Source organism: Bactrocera tryoni, chromosome 3 (genome assembly GCF_016617805.1).
Source record: "Bactrocera tryoni isolate S06 chromosome 3, CSIRO_BtryS06_freeze2, whole genome shotgun sequence".
Lineage (NCBI taxonomy): Eukaryota > Metazoa > Arthropoda > Insecta > Diptera > Tephritidae > Bactrocera > Bactrocera tryoni.
The window spans coordinates 33,310,490-33,328,104 of NC_052501.1; the positions used below are offsets into that span (position 1 = coordinate 33,310,490).

The 17,615-nt window shown below is 35.7% G+C and overlaps 1 protein-coding gene across 2 annotated transcripts; it reads left to right on the forward strand.

Moving 5' to 3' along the window:
• The first annotated feature begins 1,342 nt into the window (after positions 1 to 1,342).
• On the forward strand, positions 1,343 to 12,130 carry LOC120770583 (centrosome-associated protein 350-like). 2 transcript variants are annotated; one of them, XM_040098163.1, is made up of 7 exons: positions 1,343 to 1,501; positions 1,567 to 2,489; positions 2,552 to 4,564; positions 4,618 to 4,844; positions 8,776 to 10,984; positions 11,055 to 11,250; positions 11,314 to 12,130. In XM_040098163.1, the coding sequence occupies exons 1-7, from the start codon at positions 1,438 to 1,440 to the stop codon at positions 11,895 to 11,897; spliced, it is 6,216 nt and encodes a 2,071-aa protein (XP_039954097.1). In that variant the 5' UTR covers positions 1,343 to 1,437; the 3' UTR covers positions 11,898 to 12,130. The 2 variants fall into 2 exon arrangements, with proteins under 2 accessions (XP_039954097.1, XP_039954098.1); XM_040098164.1 differs by having other exon boundaries at positions 1,591 to 2,489.
• Positions 12,131 to 17,615: the final 5,485 nt, after the last annotated feature.

Here is a 17,615-nt window from a genome sequence, read left to right on the forward strand (position 1 = left end):
TTCAAGATCGCTAATAAATTTTTATAACAATGAAAATCAAAGAGAATGCGAAATTTAAATATATTTCATGAAACGTTTTGCATACTAGAATTATATTTCAATTACAAATGATTAAAAACATTTATTAATTGAGAACTAACAGGTTTTATTCACCTTATTAAGTATTGAAAGATCAAAAGTTAGTTGTTTTAATATACCATAAAATCATAAATAAAGGATTTAAGTAGTTTCGCCATATATTAAAAGTCCAATATATAATAATTTGCAATCGTAATAAATGTTGGGTGTTTTAATTTAAATGCCCAAAAATTCTTATTTTGTTCAATCTGGCCATAATGGAAAATGCTATAAAAAATGCTTATTTTGAGGCGCTTTCACACTGGAATAAGTTGGGTATCCCATTATCCCTGCCACCTCTGTGCTCATTTCCCTCTTTCCAACTTAGCAAATCTCTTTTCAACAATTGATTTCTCTGGTGCGGAGCTCAAATTCAACAGTATTTTCCTTAAAAAAGCAATGCTTTATTAACACACTAAAATGCCTTTATGATCCAGTTTTTTTTTGTAAACTAACACAAGTTGCTTCACAAAAATGCTATATCTCATTAACTAATAGCTATAACCTAACTAATAGAAATCATATATGTACATATATAGATGGTAGTAGTAGTATTTTCTATGGATCACCCACAGTAAAGCGTGGACGGGTTCTATTTAAGAAAATAAAATATATAACCGAATTCTAACTGTATATAACCCCTAAAGTGCCGTTTTTCGATGTCAGGTTAGCAGTCATCTATCAGTTAAGTGCTGGTTAAAAAAAGCCAAGTTAAAACAACAACCCACAAAGTTGCATTCCAACTCGATTAAAAACAAATGTAGTAAAATAAGATTTTTATTTTGTTGGGTAAATCGATCTTAATCGGACAAAAGGCTTTAACGTTTCCAAAAACTTTGCGAATTTCACATTTTCTGCAAAATTCGACTGAGATCGCAGAAATGACCTTTGTGAAACAATTACTTTAATGATTTATTTATCGTTGTAAGGGTAAAAGTTTTATTTATCGAAAAAAACGAATATTATTACGTCAACCAGAACTTAACTGACAGTTGGCTGCTAAATAGATATTGAGAAAACAGTCCTAAAAGATGTTTCTTTTCTGAAGTGTGGTGCCGGTATAATATTAGATGATGGCATGTATACTGGGTTAAACATTTTTAAATGCGATTTGTCAGCACTTTTGGTTAGATATTTCGGTTTGTTGCGCTTGTATTTTCTTGTGCGTTGTTTGTTACTATTATTATTATTATTTTTTTTAATATTGTTATAGGTGGATTAATTTTATAGATGTAATCTGTTTATATAAACTTAATAAATGCAAAAATTTGTATTATTTCGTATGCTAAGACGAAGTATAAATAAAAAGGGAAATATATAATGAGCGAGCTTCAACCGGTTTGGAAGAAAGCCGAAGGTGCAGTTAAATACTACAAAGATTCTGGTATACTATTAATTTTTTGTTATACGTATTTATGTTGTACTTCAGAAAATATCTTTTATTATTAGATAATGAGAAACATTGCATTGCAGCAAGTCCAAGACAAATAAAAACACAAATTGCTAAAATTTCTTATACCATGAAAATTCCCACAAAGAAGAATAAAGCAAAGCTGCCTCCTCCAAAAGATTATTCAACAGAATCTGAATCAGAAAACGTAATTGAACCAGCAGAACTTGAAACAAGAAAAATATGTTCAAATGATAATACAAACGTTGAGTTTATTGAAATGAAAAAGGAACGTGATCAAGAAATTAAAAATCTGAACACATATTTAACTGAAATTATTAATAATAATCCTGCAGATAAAACAAAATTAACTGAAAACGGTAAAGCAGAAGTTGAGGTGGAAAATAACGTCAGAAAATACGATCAAATTGTTCGTAGATGTAGGACAGAAGTTGATTTTCGACCTGTGGCGCAATCCGAACGACATTTAAAAACGAGAGTAGTATCTATAATTAGATCAAAGTCCAGTCATCCACCGGACACTAAATCGCATGAACTTCTACCTTCAGTTGCACAAAATGTTAAAAGGAAATCTTACAACGTTGAAGAAGCTCGAAAGTTTTTAAAAGATCAAAAGCGAAGGAGACGCTTTCAACAAGATACCTCAGCCTTGAAAGTAAAAGGTGAAAAAACTGCTATAGAAAAGGAAGAAATAAAAAAGAGACTTGAAAAGCTTCGTAAAAATTCACGAGCAATAATTACAAAAAATGTTAATAAGAAAAAAAACTCCCCCGTTGCACTAGATGACAGAAAAAGAAAAGAAATTAAGGTTGATCCTGACTTACTTAAGAATATTGATGTAAAGGAAAATAATAATGGAGAAGCATTCAAAGATTTAAAAACAGATCCCGTAATTGAAAAAAATGAAGTTGGAATATCAGATATTTGTCCTACGCCTCCTAATGATAATGTAATAAAAAATGTGGGTATAATTATTTCAAATAATTTTTAATATATTTGATGGAAATATTTTTTTTGTTACAGACTGAAGATAAAAGTATATCTAATAGTAACCTTAAATCGATAATTCCCGACCCAATCAAAGAATTAGGCATACCTTTCCCAGAAAAGCGAATTGGATTATTGCGCAAGCCAGAAACTAAAGATCATTCTTTTAGTGCTATAAGAGAATATAATTTTGATAAGGAAAATATTGCTTTAGAAATGTTGAACCCAAAATTTGTCCAATCAGTACCCTTGGTTCCAAAAACAATGAGTAATGACAAAGAGAATGCAAAAGATCGAGAAGAAATACGAGAGGAAGTTACATATCGAAAGCCCACATGTGATTTATTACATTATTTGCACGCGGATGAACTTAAAAACCCTGATCTATCGAAAGTATATAAGGTTGATTCCAACAGAAAAAGTTGCGACGAAAGCAATTCAAAACGCGAAGATAATACTAATATTACTGTAAATAATCTTCCGTATTGGTTAAAGCCAAGTACGGTACAGATTTATCCATACAATTTCATAATGGCCGTAAGACGAAAACTTGAAGCCCTTGCAGATGTAAGGCAAACTACTAACCAAATCCATATAAAATCTCAAAAAACAGCTAATTCTCAAATTGCGGATAAAACATCTTTATCAAGATTTGATAGCCTTAATCAACCACTTAATCAAAAAGCCGATATAGCAGAAAGTAAATATTCGGAGGGATCACTGAAAACTATTAAAACAGACTCAGAGCGGATATATACAAATTGTAACAATTCTAATATACATCCTACACAATCTCAATCGGAAATCAACTCAAACCTAAGCTCAATATCAGTGCAATTGCTTCAATCTTCAAATAATGAATTGAGAACATCGTCAAATAAAACAAATAGTAATCCACTAACTTATGCGAAATCGAAAGGCTTTGCACTGACGTCAGAAGATGACACTACCATTTCCAGTTCAATATTTAATAGCCCAGAACGAATTATTCGCCAAAGAAATGACACTAGTAAAAGCAAAAGTGAAGAACTGCATAGAGCTATTAGTCCCCTCTCCTTAGAACGTGTGGAAAACTTGACCATAATGTCAAGCAAAAAATTGAAAACAGCTATTGCAGCGAAGCATGTAAACCCCAACAGGGGTGATGCACAAACCTCTAAAATGGAGCAAAATTTGTCCCATAACCAGAGCACTACAAGAGAAATTGATTTCAATCAACTTCTAAACGACTTCAACCGTAGTTTATCACAGGTTATTGAAGTTAATGATCGCCTTAAAACAACTATTAATAAATCTCATGAAATTTGTGGGACAACACATACCGAAAACAACAGTATAAGAGAAGCTGATGACTATACCACCGATTTTGAGAAATGTTCTAGCCATCGAACAAATAATTCTTCAGATGTTCAAAATGAAATCGATTTGCAGAAGGCTCACATCGAAAATTATTCTGAAAATGAAATCTGTGGACTTAAGTATGGGGATAACCAAACCTGCAAGGAAGCAAAAAATACCATAAAATTCTCCCATGAATCGCAGCAAGAATGTGATGAACAATTAAACAAAATAATAAAATCAAAAATGAACTGCATAAGTTCGGGAATATATGGATTAAGTAAAGTTTGCTATGAATCATCTGAAATATATTCAGTAAATGGAAAACATAACACGTCAGAAATACAAAATCAAGAAAATTCTAAACGCGCAGAACAATTAACTGAAACTCTAATTTCCACGAACATTTCCGATGAAAATGGATGCGACAGCACATCTAATATACAGGAAAATATTAGGAGCAAGACTGAAAACGAAAATAAACAAAAAGTGGAGACCCCAAAAAAGTCTACGCTTTCAGAAAGAAAAAAAACGTTTACTTCCATAAAACATGAAGATAGTCCGTATCAACAAAATTTTTTGGCTGAAAATATTACGGCAAGCCATAAAATTTTAGAAATGTTCGATTACTCCAATTTAGAAATTTCCTTAGGTTCTGTAAAGAACGACAGTTTATCGGACTCTACTTGTAGCTACTCAAATGTTGGCATGGTAAGCATTTGTTCTCCATTGTAGTAATGAAGGCTCTATTTAAATTTTTTTAGTATGAGAAGTTAATAAGAAATGAAACAACCAAATCAGAGCATTTGACCGCTTTATTAAAAATGAGGGAAAAGGCTTTGTTTGATCGCACAAAAGGACAAATTGCTTGGTTAGAAGTCCAAAAAGAGCGTTGCAAATCGAAGGGTTTACTTTTGCAAATTGCGGCCATTAAAAAGAAGCAACGTGGAATTTTGCTAAAGATGGAAAAGGAGCGCGAAGAAATCAAGAGGTAAAAATGAACATTTAATAAATTGTACATGTCATAGCAAAAATATGATTATTCTCTCTTTTATTTATATATTATTTAATTTATTTTTGTTTTCATTTTGTGTTGGATACAATTTTTACAATTTATTTACAATTCTTATTTATGTATAGCTAAGAACGAAAGACTAAACTCACTTTATTAAAAAAAAAAATCGTTCTGAAAAACATGGTAAATTGAAAAAAAAATTACACAACATTATTTGTTCGTTATTTTTGTTGTGGAACGCGTTTTACCTTTTTTAAATTGCGGAATTGCGAGTTACCCCCTTTCCATACTAGACTTGCATATTCAACACAAACACTCCATTACACTCGCTTATATACAAACATATGTACATATATATGTATACATATATGTCTTTTTCTGTATCTATAGTTATAAATATATTTTTGTTTAAAGTTTCATATGAATTTCTGCATGTATCTATATTTATGCTCACAGGGTGGTGCACATTCAGCACCAGTATAAGAAATCTTCCAAATCCATTCATAAATTGTTTATCGAAATGGGGCATTCATATTTACATATCTTCTAAATTTGCGAAAGAATTCTCTTAATACGAGTATATTCGTATTCGGCCGACGTTTCGTTTCTGATTATCCAAATCGTTTGTATTGCTCCCGCAAAGACGCTAAACATGGAAAGTGCTGTCGTGAGTTACGCGAGAGGCTCGAAGTTGTTTAGTGTTGTGCTTGCTTTCCGGTGACTGGAACAATAACAAAACGTGTGTAGTAGCACTGACGAGGGCAGTCTCGTTGACTTTTTTTGTTTTTATAAAATGCCTATACACTCTGAAATAATGCGAATCTTTTAGTGTGTGTCTGAATTTGAAAATATCTTCTATAGAAACGTTTAGATGTATATATGACCGTTCTTCAAAAAGCGTAGTTAAGTTCTTACTGTGAGAGAATATGTATAATATTACATAGTATATATCAAATTGTTCGTTACTTTCTGAGAAATATTTAGTAACATTGATTTTCGCAATAGCTTGAATTCTACATAAATTCAACTGGTTTTAAAACTAATTATATTTATAAATAAGTATGTAGGTAGGTATGTGTTATAATTTGTATAAAACGATTTCATATTCATAAATTCAAAATTTAAAGCAACAAAGTGTTGAAATGAATAAAATGTTTTGTTCGTTTGCTCTAGATGTTTTGCTTTTTACGTAAACAGTTTACATATGTGTTCCTCATTCACACATGTATGTATGCTTGTATGTATGTATGTGAACAAGTGACGATATTGGAATTTAAATTATCATTGATACATTGATACGGCGTGCTACTAATATAAAAACATGCAGCCAATTGGCGTCATGAATACCGCGCAAGTTTTGAATCGCTTCTCCGACCTCCCAACAACCCCCCCTTGTACAAAATAAACAAAGGCAAAATTATATAGATATTTTAGTGAAATCTTATATTGAACGTCGACTACTAATGCCGTGTGCTAAATGGAAAAAATCTGAAAAATCTGGCAGATAAAGGTGAAATTTTTACGTTTTTCTTGGTGACATATGGTTATAATATTTGTTAATAATTCATTATTATTAATTTGTTTATGTTATTATGTATTCCATTCAATACAAAAATTAATACAGAATTATTAAAAAATTTATAGTTGATTAACAGGTTTTAATGTAAATTTATTTATGTAACATATGTAAGTATTAAGTAGCGCCTTAGTAGCCTAGCACGTTGCCTAAAATTCTCAATAAATAACAAATCTTCAAAGTAATACCTTTTTTGTAGTTTAGTTAATTTTGTTATTAGCTTTTCTTTTGATTCATTTTACGAATACATTTTATAATTTAAATAACTCGGCAAACATTCAAACGATGTGATTGCGCTTGTTTTTAACTTGACCTGGAAAAATTTTATTTTCGATTTGCCACAGCAAAGTGTAAAATTTGTTTACACCATATGAAATTTATTCACTCAAACTCAACAAAGGAAATAATGTTGCCTTCTTCTTCTTCTTAATTGGCGTAGACACCGCTTACGCGATTATAGCCGAGTTAACAACAGCGCGCCAGTCGTTTCTTCTTTTCGCTACGTGTCGAAAAGGGGGGTCTCTCATCCCAGACTGTGTTTTCTTTTTCATTGGAATTGTTTATTACGTGGCGGGTCCCAAACCCAGCGCACAACCCTATGCAGGGGATGTTTCGCCTTCTCACATTAGCTCGCCTTCGAACGGATGTTCTTAGGCTACCCAGAGGATACTTGGTCAAAGACCGGAAGTAGTGAGCTGCTTGAGCCATGTGTAAAAGAATCGTTTCTGGCCACTCCCAAGTGAATGGCGATCAGAGAACTTTCCTCACTTGCGTGAACCTCTACACATGACTCCATCCTCCATGTTGCCTAGAATAATTAATATGTACATACCAAACATACATATATACATACATACATTTTTAATAAAATTCTCGTCATTGTTCAAAATTTAAATAAATTGTTACAATCTATTGTATGAACATTTCACAGCCCACATACATATGTATGTATGTATGTAGTAACTCAACAAACAATTTATAACCGACCATCTTAGAGCAATAAATCGCATGTATGTTGTGAATAAAACTCCAGAATTAAAATAGATACATGAAATATGGCACGATCCGCATTGAAATAGCAGACGAAAAGTTAGGAGCGAACTGCCTTAACTTAACACTCCTGGTTCCTGTGACGTTATCTGACCGCTCTTTCGTTCTGCGTTTCGGGTGGTCGGAGGCGCCCCTTCGATACACATCTGCTTCCCCACTTCCTTTTCATTTTGTGAGCACTCCCCGTACAAGCCCGTTGCGACTTCATCCAATCCGAGCAGCTGAGACTACTGTGGGGGGTTTTGGTGGTGTTCGCTTCAACCGCAGCGGTTGCAGTCAATGTCGCTGAGAGCCACTACATGAGGGTAATCGTTCTTGGAAAACATTTTTTTTTTTTAATGATCGAAGTGGGATAATAAATACACTTTTAAAACCACTGCACCATAATGGCTAATTTGCATTCGTTAATTGGGAGCTTAAACTACAAAAGTATTCTTCCCTAATGTTTATTCAGTTTTCGTCTTTATTCATCAATTACATTGTTAATGATTCCCATCAAGAGGAAATTGTCTGGAACTCGGCAATTATAACTGTGAATTTATTATTGCTACTCTTGTACCATGAGACCCTTGTCTTCGCTTCGGCTTGGTTTTGCAACTTCCACTACAGCTACTCCAACAGTAATGAAACCATTTAATACTAGCTTTGTACCAAAATCTTCTGACGGCGTCTCACCACCTCGGTGAGAATTTATTTGTATTACGCTACTTAATTTTTAGTTCGAATTCATATTACTATAGTTCAATTGAATTTGCACGTCAATTTGAACAATAAATGGACATACATAAGTAGCTTCAAATCTTCGCGATGTCAACGTCAAAATATGTGTGTACTAAGAAAACATTATAAGTATATTGTAAATTCTAGTAAGCAAGCGCGTACTTGATTGTAGCCAATCTGAAATATTTTCTTATCAGGCTTTGTGATTCTCTTTAATGTGAAGATAAAATTCCATTCCAAAACATGTCATAGGTAATTCATATGTATATGTATATGTTTGTACAAATGTTAGGGATGCGCTATTTTTGTCTTTTAATCGTTATATTGCGCATATTGTTGTTCAGCATATATTCGTTCATTTTGTCCCAATATTTACACATTTATATATTTACAATTTATCAGTAGGTATATTCTATTTCAAAGCGACAAAATTAAATGTTAATATTCATGTAAATTAATGGAAGTTAAAATTAGAACACCCCTAAAGATTCTTAGGCTTAGATATAAAGTAATTTATCACATATGTATAATATAGGATTTTTATATAATATTTTGCTTTAGACTACTACAATCTACTACATCAACAAGCTCAACGGAGTCAACATCGAACCGTGAAAATAAATCCATCGCTCCCCCGTCAAGAAAGCCCATTAAGAGTGTGGTTCCTCAGAAAACCAACACAAAGATTTACCAAAGAATTTCCCGATCCGATTGGGATGAGGAAAAGTCGCCCACCTTACCGTCTACTCTAGTGAGCAACATTGACAACAAAGCATCAGATTTATCGCAACAGAATATTAAAGTAAAAGTGGATCGTTCGGAACCGGTAGTTCGGGCTAATTATACCCTTGAAACGTCCCGTTCTCTTGAGGAACTTTTGAAGAAACGCGAATTAGATTTACAACGTCGTCGAGAGCATGTTGAGCGATTGATGCAATGGCATCGCCGACTCGATCAAGAAGAAGCTGAGGTTCTACAAATGGAGAACAAACTACTTAGATATAACACTCACAAAAGTGAATCTAAAAATTTTGCCGCTGACAAAACAAAAGTACTGCCTCAAGATCATGCTGTCACAGTCCCTCTTAATAACTATAATTCACACGTAAGAGTTCAGCGACGCTTAAAGGAAATCAACAACAGTTTAAAGGAATTAAATAGCATATCAAGTACGCATACTACGGCAGGAAGTAACGAAGGAAGTGGAGAAGAAATTGTAGTCGATGCGATTGATTGCGTCCGTACAACTGGTGCGAAGTTAAACAAATTATGGCGTCGACTAACCTCACAGCAATTTGAAAAATATGTGCCTGACAAACGCTATGAACTTTCAAAAACGGATTTAGAACATCTATACGAGGCGGCTAAGGTAGCAGTTCTTAAAGACTTTTCACATAATGAGAGTAGCTTAGCAGCTGATCTTCTGGAAAATAGTATTTTTTCTTGCGACCAAGATATATTACCAACTCAACAATCGTTACAACAGCAAAACCAACTAAAGTCAGTTTTGGTGCCGTCACTGAAATTGTGTACCAGCTCCGAATCTTCTGATAAAGAAGGAGAATCGTGTGGGGATACATCCGTCAATTCTTTACAACGCGATAATTACAGTCCTAGCATTGCTGCAGAAAAATTTCAACACATTTCAGCGCGCAGTTCGGGTTCTGGCACCCTTAGCTCTGTTGTTACACAATCGTCGTCTGAAATTAATATATTATTAACAAAAATTACGACAAGCATGAGAAACACAATTTCTAATGTTGGCTTAGTTCGAAGCCTGTCCGACGGTGTATTGTACTCTAAAGATCGTTTATTCCAAGCCGGCAAACAAGAATCACTAAACATATATAAAGAACAATGTGCAGAGCTGAATCAAAAAAACTCATCGGCTTTAACTGAAAGCCCTTCAAAACAAGTTTTAGAAAGCCATCAAACACATGAGAATAATAACTGTGGTACGGAGCATGTATTTGCACCAGCAGCACTGAATTATAAAAATGTTTACATGGAAGAAAAAATGGCAGTTCAGAACAATATCCCCAATATTAGCAACAACAAAGCAGCTAATGCCGATTTAAATGTTTCTTCGAAGCAACAAGATGTTCTTAGCAGCTTTCACCATAATTCGGTATGTGTTAGCCCTAAAATAACAACGACGCAATATCAAATTCCAAGTTATAACAATAACAGCAATAGTTCATGTGCAAATTTAGACTCAACTCAAAATGATAACGATAATAGCTGCAGCACATTTACAGATTTAGACTCAATTAAAAGCCAACCTTTAAGCGACGAAGATTCGTTTAATTCGAAAACATTTATAAGTCAGCCAAAAATGTTTGAATCTGATGAAGCTGCTAATGCAAATTGTGTCTCCAAGTCATATGATGATGATTTTGAAAGCAGTGGCGAATTAACACAAATAGATGATTTATCATTGCCTCATTTTGAAAGTATAGTTGATGTGTCCTTTTCTGGAGATAATGAGAACAACTCGGGAGTTGAAAACGTGGATTTAAATCATGGTGAAAAAGATAATAAGGAGGTTTTATCTAACGTTTCGGAAAAACCCAGAAATTCGCAATCCCAGCAATCTAATTCAGAAATCGTGATAGGCCCTCCACCGTCCCAAACGCCTGCAGATAATGTACGCTTACCAGCACTGGACAGCAACAACGGGTCCTCAGCATCAAGCTCAATACAACTTATGCCTGACATTATAAATGAACTGGAGATACGCCGTTGTCAACAAATACTAATAGAACCCGAGGTATATACCATAATTTGATATTTTATTAATGCATAATACTAAAACTAATTAAAATGTTATAAATTCGCAGAAAGTAAAACAATTTGATAATGTTTCAACTGTTTTACCGTACATGTATGTCCGCGAAATTCCCAATAAGCCCCCACCGCCTTATGTACCTCCTGCTCACGGAAGTCCAATGACAACTATATTTCCATCAGAGGAAAGAATTAGAGAAATAAGCTACCGACGAACACATGAATTGTACTGTGAACTTCTTAAGACTGGTGGGTATTTGTTTGAGCGTCTTAGTATCGAAATATTTATGCGAAAATGTTATCTTTCTTTAGATTATATTACTAAAACTGGTGAAAAATTGCCTACAGTAATGGATGAAAAAATAACAAATATTTACGAGCGCATTATACTAGATATTTGTCGTGAATATCTTGACGAGCATAGTGAGGTTTTAACACAAGGAGATCCTGATAATTTCCATACTCAACTGGCTTTCTTTAATCCTCCAAATCGGTTACACTGTATCCAAGAGTCCATATACAAAGAAGTTCGCCGATGTCTGGCTATGGACAAAACATTGAAACGACGTACACCAATATATTCAGTGTATGGTCAAAGAGCAAATCGTGATCACATTGGTAAAATTATAATCCAAGAAATGTATGACGAAGATGATAAATGGTGTAACTTTCATCGGGAAGAAAATGAAGTGGTCGATTTAATTATTTCCGAGATGGTTGGGAAATGTCTAAATACCATAGCAAAGGAAGTTCTAATTGAGGAAAATGGAACTGTTGATATCACATGTAGAGTCAAAGAAGTTGCATGTGAGGGAGATGCAAAAATATGTTCTCATGAAACAGAGTTAAAACAAACTAATAACAGTGTAGACCTCAAAATACATGATGCACAATAAATAATGTTTTTCATGAAGTACCATAATTGATACGGCATATTTTCAGAAATGCATTGTTTAATAAAAGCTAAAACCCCTATTACAGTTTGAATTTCAGTTGAATTGATGTTAGAACAATTTAAGATATCGATCAACCAAACTCTGTTTTTAGTATTACGAAATATATACGACTATTTTCAGTGAATATTTGAAAGACAAATAGCAGCTGAAATTGTTTAAACCTAAAATTAAAACAATTCAATTCAGTAAATATCGTAAATGGTGAATAAATATTGATTAGTTTTGATTAATATTATAATGAAGAAAATTCCCAACATCAAGTTAGCATTGCCAATCAAATGCCATCCATTTAATGTTTGTGCGTTTTCTTGTTGACGATAGTTATCAACAATGCGGTGGAAATGATTTGAACATTGGCACACTGTTACGCTAACAATTTAACTGGGTAAATTTTAGAATAGCATCCCGGGATTTCGGGGTTAAAATGGGTATGTACGGATGGAGGAGGTCCTCCAGATTAAGAAAATATATACATATAGTTGCCGCTGACTTATGGTTTTTGAGATATTTGCATTCAAAGTTCAAAAATTCAACTATTTAAGATGCGTGTTTCTCCCATTTATAATAAGTTTTATAGTTATATGTTTAACTTTTATATCCACTAACACTTCACTAATTCGTTTCTAACCATTTATTTTATATTAAATAATGCAAAAATAACTTTTGTTCAACATTTAACTTTTGTTCACAGAATAACAAAAGTGTGCTATATCAAATAAATTGTCAAAATTGTCCTTAAAACCCTTCTCACGGCGCTTGTAAATATCTTGCATTTTTTTTTTAATTTTTTGCAACTCCCTCCAAGCATGGTGAAGATCCACAAGTTTTTTTACACTCTCTGGTAGGTATTCTGCCTTTTCCCAAAATATAATGCACTCTCGAATGACGAGATTAGCGCTTTCAATTTAACTTCGCCAATATTAAAAAAACATACTGCAAGAACTTGACGACTAGACCGTAACTTTGCACCTATTAATTGATAATTTACGTCACTATCTAAGAAACACACATTTTTTATTGCTTCTTAATTCCACTGCCACTTTCAAATATACTAACATACATATGTATAACAATACGTGTTAATCGCCAGAATAATTGAGAACAAATGACAAATACCGTTAATACGCACCGCTACTGCCGCGCAACATGTATGAACATGATTTGATACAAGTCAGCACGGGAGTACGATACCAAATAGAGTAAAAATTTATTTCCGAGTGTTTTAGATGCAAATGAACAAATGAACCTATGCGTTATAAATTTAAAACTTAAAAAAATAAACTACACCCTAATGCATACCATAAAAAGCTCAAACTGTATGATAAAATTGTCTGGAAATTTACAAGTCTAGTTTTACCAAATCCCAAAATATAAAAGGCATATGTATATTCTCTAAACGCTCAAACACTTCAGTTTCTAATTTTTTAAATATGTATGTATGTATGTGGTACATCCTACCAAATGTTCTACACCGTCAAACTCATGATCCCATAAATCCTAATTAACTTAATCTTAAAAAAATTAGAAATACATATACCATATATTTGAACCTAATAATATACTTACATAAGTATGTATGTATGTATGTAAGTATACTCAAATATGAAGTAAAATAATTAATTTAGCTTTCAGCAGGATTGCACTAATTGACAAAAAAAGAATTACAGGAAAACATACTTATGTACATATATAAATAGGTAGTTCTGTGATATACTAATACAAAAACAATGTCATGAATATCTTCTTTTTTGTATTATTTTATTATATTGCGATTTAAATTAGGCAAATTTGTGCAAAATTCATATTTTTTATACACGAATTTTATCTACATTTTTGTGTGTAATTACCCCCTGCATACTTCTTCCTCGTTTCAAACTTTTAAACGCGATTTTGAAAAACATTAGAGTTGCTATGTATGTATATACATTCTTTTGAAATCCAAACCTTCTTTCATATTTAAATATTCTTGAAGTGTAAAAAAATTGTTTAACTGCAAAACCATTTCATAACATCTTAGGTACAAAATTTTTATCAATTGCCTACAAGAAAACAACTGTTTTATAATTTATATATTAAGCGTTTTCAAAAATAAAATAACGCAAACATTATTAAAAGACTATGGCAACCAACCAATTTGAAGCTAAAACATATCATTTCATAGTTGTTGAATACAAATTCCATGAAAGTTAGAAACAATGAATGTCATAAGATAGAAAAGAAATGTATCTGTTAAGGGCAGTTGTTGTTGTTTTAACGGTTATTCAATCCCCGTTAGGATGGTAAGGATTATTTAAGTGGTCGTCGACGTCATCTAACGTGCTGATTCAAATGGATCGGACCAAAGGGAAAAGAGTGTAAGATGAGTGGCGTTGGCGGGGCATGCAAAGAGGTGGCTAGTGTCATGCGGAGACTCAGGGGTCGGGGTCCATTCTGGATAAGTAGGAGTTTAACCTGCTACAATATCCAAAGCGAAGCTGCGCAAGGGTCACTCTCGACGTAATTGAGGATGTTCCTAGAAGGCGGTTCCGCTCCAAGCAGGTGGCTGCAGGGGTGATTTCTGCGAAAACATCTCAGCAGGAACTGTCTAGAGAGGAGTTCATTATGCTCCTTAACTAGGAGCATAATCGTCCCATATGTAGATGTCCAATGGGAGACATCAAGAGGCATCTTATCGTATTCCGGAGTGCAGTGTTCTGACAAGTCTGTAGCTTTTTCATCTACGTTCCACTGCATCCAGGCGACCATATTGGTGCGGCGTAGTTGAGGACCGGCTGGCCGATTGCCTTGTAAGTTGCCAACATCGCTTCTTTGTCTTTTCCCCATGTGCTGCCGGCTAGCGATCGATTCCATTACCTGACAATCATCAGCGTATGAGGTTATGAAAACTCTCTCTGGGAGCTGTGGGAGATGTAGATGTTAAACAGTAACAGCGGGGAGAGGACACCACCTCGCGGAACCCCCTGTTTAATTCTTCTCAGGTAGTTCAAGGTCATCCATCCAGTCCTGGAGAAAGCGTTGTGTGATTGACTGGGTCAAAAGCTTTTGACAAGTCCAACGCTATGAGGATCATTCTCTCACAGGGTGGTTTCTGGTTGAAGCTACGAACTATCTGAGCGGTTATGACGCTAACTGCTGCCGTGATACTGTGGACTTTTCGGAATTCATGCTGGTGGTTGACCAAATGGTTTTCACCACAAAGTAACGCACCTACATATATTCGGGTGATATCCTGTACAGCAACATGCAGCTGGGGGGATGTATATATTAAATATTTTGAGCTCGACATCGCCTGACTGTATAGTTATACCCTGGCATTTTATGGTGGTATCCCTGCGGCCGTTGCAGTTGAACTGTAGTATTCGGGTTTGACGTTGATGTCCGTGGGTGATCTTGGGGGTGGGGGAAAGGCGTGTAAGTGGAGTTTGTTGCTGCTGTAAAACCCGCAGGGGCGGTTGTAGCACTGTGGGGTTGTTTGGCGACGTCACTGTTGAGTGTTGCGGGGGCAGACTCCTGCAACATGGGACAACGTACGGCACACTCCACTCATGCGTAGTGCGCAGGCCGGAACACTGATGTCACTGAGACGTTCCGACGTAAGACTGTGGAGCGCGATGAAGGTTGGGAGGGAACAAGTCAGAATTAAAGTTATGTTTCCTGTTTGAACTCCTGGGGACCGTGGAGGTCCTTTTTCGGCCAGTGGCGACGCAGCGCGCAAACTGGGTGCAGATTACACAGCCTTAGAGTTTAATGTCGCAGTAGTGTGTTGGCAACATGGGGCCACGAAACTCGTGGTCCACTCCCTATGTGTCTTAAGGCCTGAGCAGGTCTTAAGATCGCTCCATCCATTGCATGTATCACACCTGAACGAGATAGAGTTTGGAGGGAGCCTTTTGGCGCAAACGCAGCAGAAAAATTCCTTCGTGTCCGGGTTGGAATCAATGCCAGCACGAGACAGGAGGATACGGAGCAACCCTGCTGCAAGGCGTTGCTCTAGTGTCGACAAACTTACATTAATACTCACCGATCCATGGGCTCGGGGCTCGATCGCCGAAAATTATTAAGGACAGTAATAACGTTTGGTTTAGGCAAGACAAAAGTAAAGCAAATCCGAACGGAGGAGAGAGTGGAGAGAGATCAGCACTGGCAGCAGGCAGCGAGGATGCGCCTTGCCATGCTGCTTCTAGGTGGGTGGTGTACAACCTCTCTAGGACGTCGCGCTCTACACAGGGCACTGCAGGATCAGGAAGAACTTGTCCAACATGGGCATAGTCTCTTGTGCAAACCGCCGATTCTGCGACTTGGACCAGGAAACACCAGTACATTTGATTCTGGATTGTCAAGCAATTTGCGTATCGATATATTCAGTGATAGTCAAGCGGTGCTAAAAGTGATCTCAGCCTATGAGGTTAAATCGCTGTTAGTGCAGAAGTGTATGGGAAGGCTGAACCGCCTATCATTTTGCAACCGGGGTACCCGGGACACAAAGGGGTAGCCGGCAACGAGCTGGCCGAGGAACTCGTCCGCTCTGCTGCATCTTCTAGGATAAACCATGTATTGCGGTGGGGTTCTTCATCATAAAAGGAATGCTCCACAGAGAGAGTGGGTAGAAAAAAATACTGGCAGCCAGCAATAAGTATGCACCATGCTAAGCTGCAATATGCGTGGTAGCAACCTTACAAGATTTAAAGATATGATCAACCTATCCCGAGACAAATTCCGTTTCCATGTCGTACTATACTGGGCACTACATAGTCACCTCAATAGCGCCCAGCAAGTTGATAGAATTCACCAGAGTGCTGGGTCTCTCGGAATAAATCTGATGAAATGGAGGGCACAGCAGACCCTAGGTCGCGGTCAAACATATAGTGGAACTCTGTAAGCAGTCTTTAGTCACTATTTGAGACATTTTGATGTAAAGTCTCAATTTGTGACTAGTTACTATTCACTAAACAGTCTCCAGCGTCTCAAAATATTGACTAAAATTTGAGACCTGATAGTTAGCAGGTCACAAAACTAAAAAGAACTCTTGTTTGCCATTTTGAATATACTGAATAGAGATCTTCTTCTTCTTTACTGGCGTAGATACCGTTTACGCGATTATAGCCGAGTTAACTACAGGACGCCAGTCGTTTCTTCTTTTCGCTACGTGGCACCAATTGGATATTCCAAGCGAGGCCAGGTCCTTCTCCACCTGGTCCTTCCAACGGAGTGGAGGTCTTCCTTCAGACAACATGACCTAGCCAGCGTAGCCGCTGTCTCTTAATTCGCAGAACTATGTTAATGTCGTCGTATAACTCATACATCGTTCCATCGAATGCGATACTCGTCGTGGCCAACATCGACTCATCAAATGTTGTCATCGTACATGCCTCTGCACCATATAGCAGGACGGGAATAATGAGACTTACAGAGTTTGGTTTTTGTTCGTCGAGAGAGGACTTTACTTCTCAATTGCCTACTTAGTCCGAAGTAGCACCCACCTATTGGCAAGAGTTATCCTGAGTTGGATTTCCAGGCTGACATTGTTGGTGGTGTTTATATTGGTTCCTAAATAGACGAAATTATCTACAACTTCAAAGTTATGACTGTCAACAGTGACGTGAGAGCCAAGTCGCTAGTGCGACGACTATTTGTTTGATGACAGGAGATATTTCGTCT

Excerpts from the sequence above, each read along its gene's own strand:
- LOC120770583 (XM_040098163.1), top strand. The coding sequence starts at position 1,438 with ATGAGCGAGCTTCAACCGGTTTGGAAGAAAGCCGAAGGTGCAGTTAAA. Across the intron at positions 10,985-11,054 it reads AAATACTAATAGAACCCGAG|AAAGTAAAACAATTTGATAA; the intron begins GTATATACCATA and ends ATAAATTCGCAG. Across the intron at positions 11,251-11,313 it reads CTGTGAACTTCTTAAGACTG|ATTATATTACTAAAACTGGT; the intron begins GTGGGTATTTGT and ends ATCTTTCTTTAG.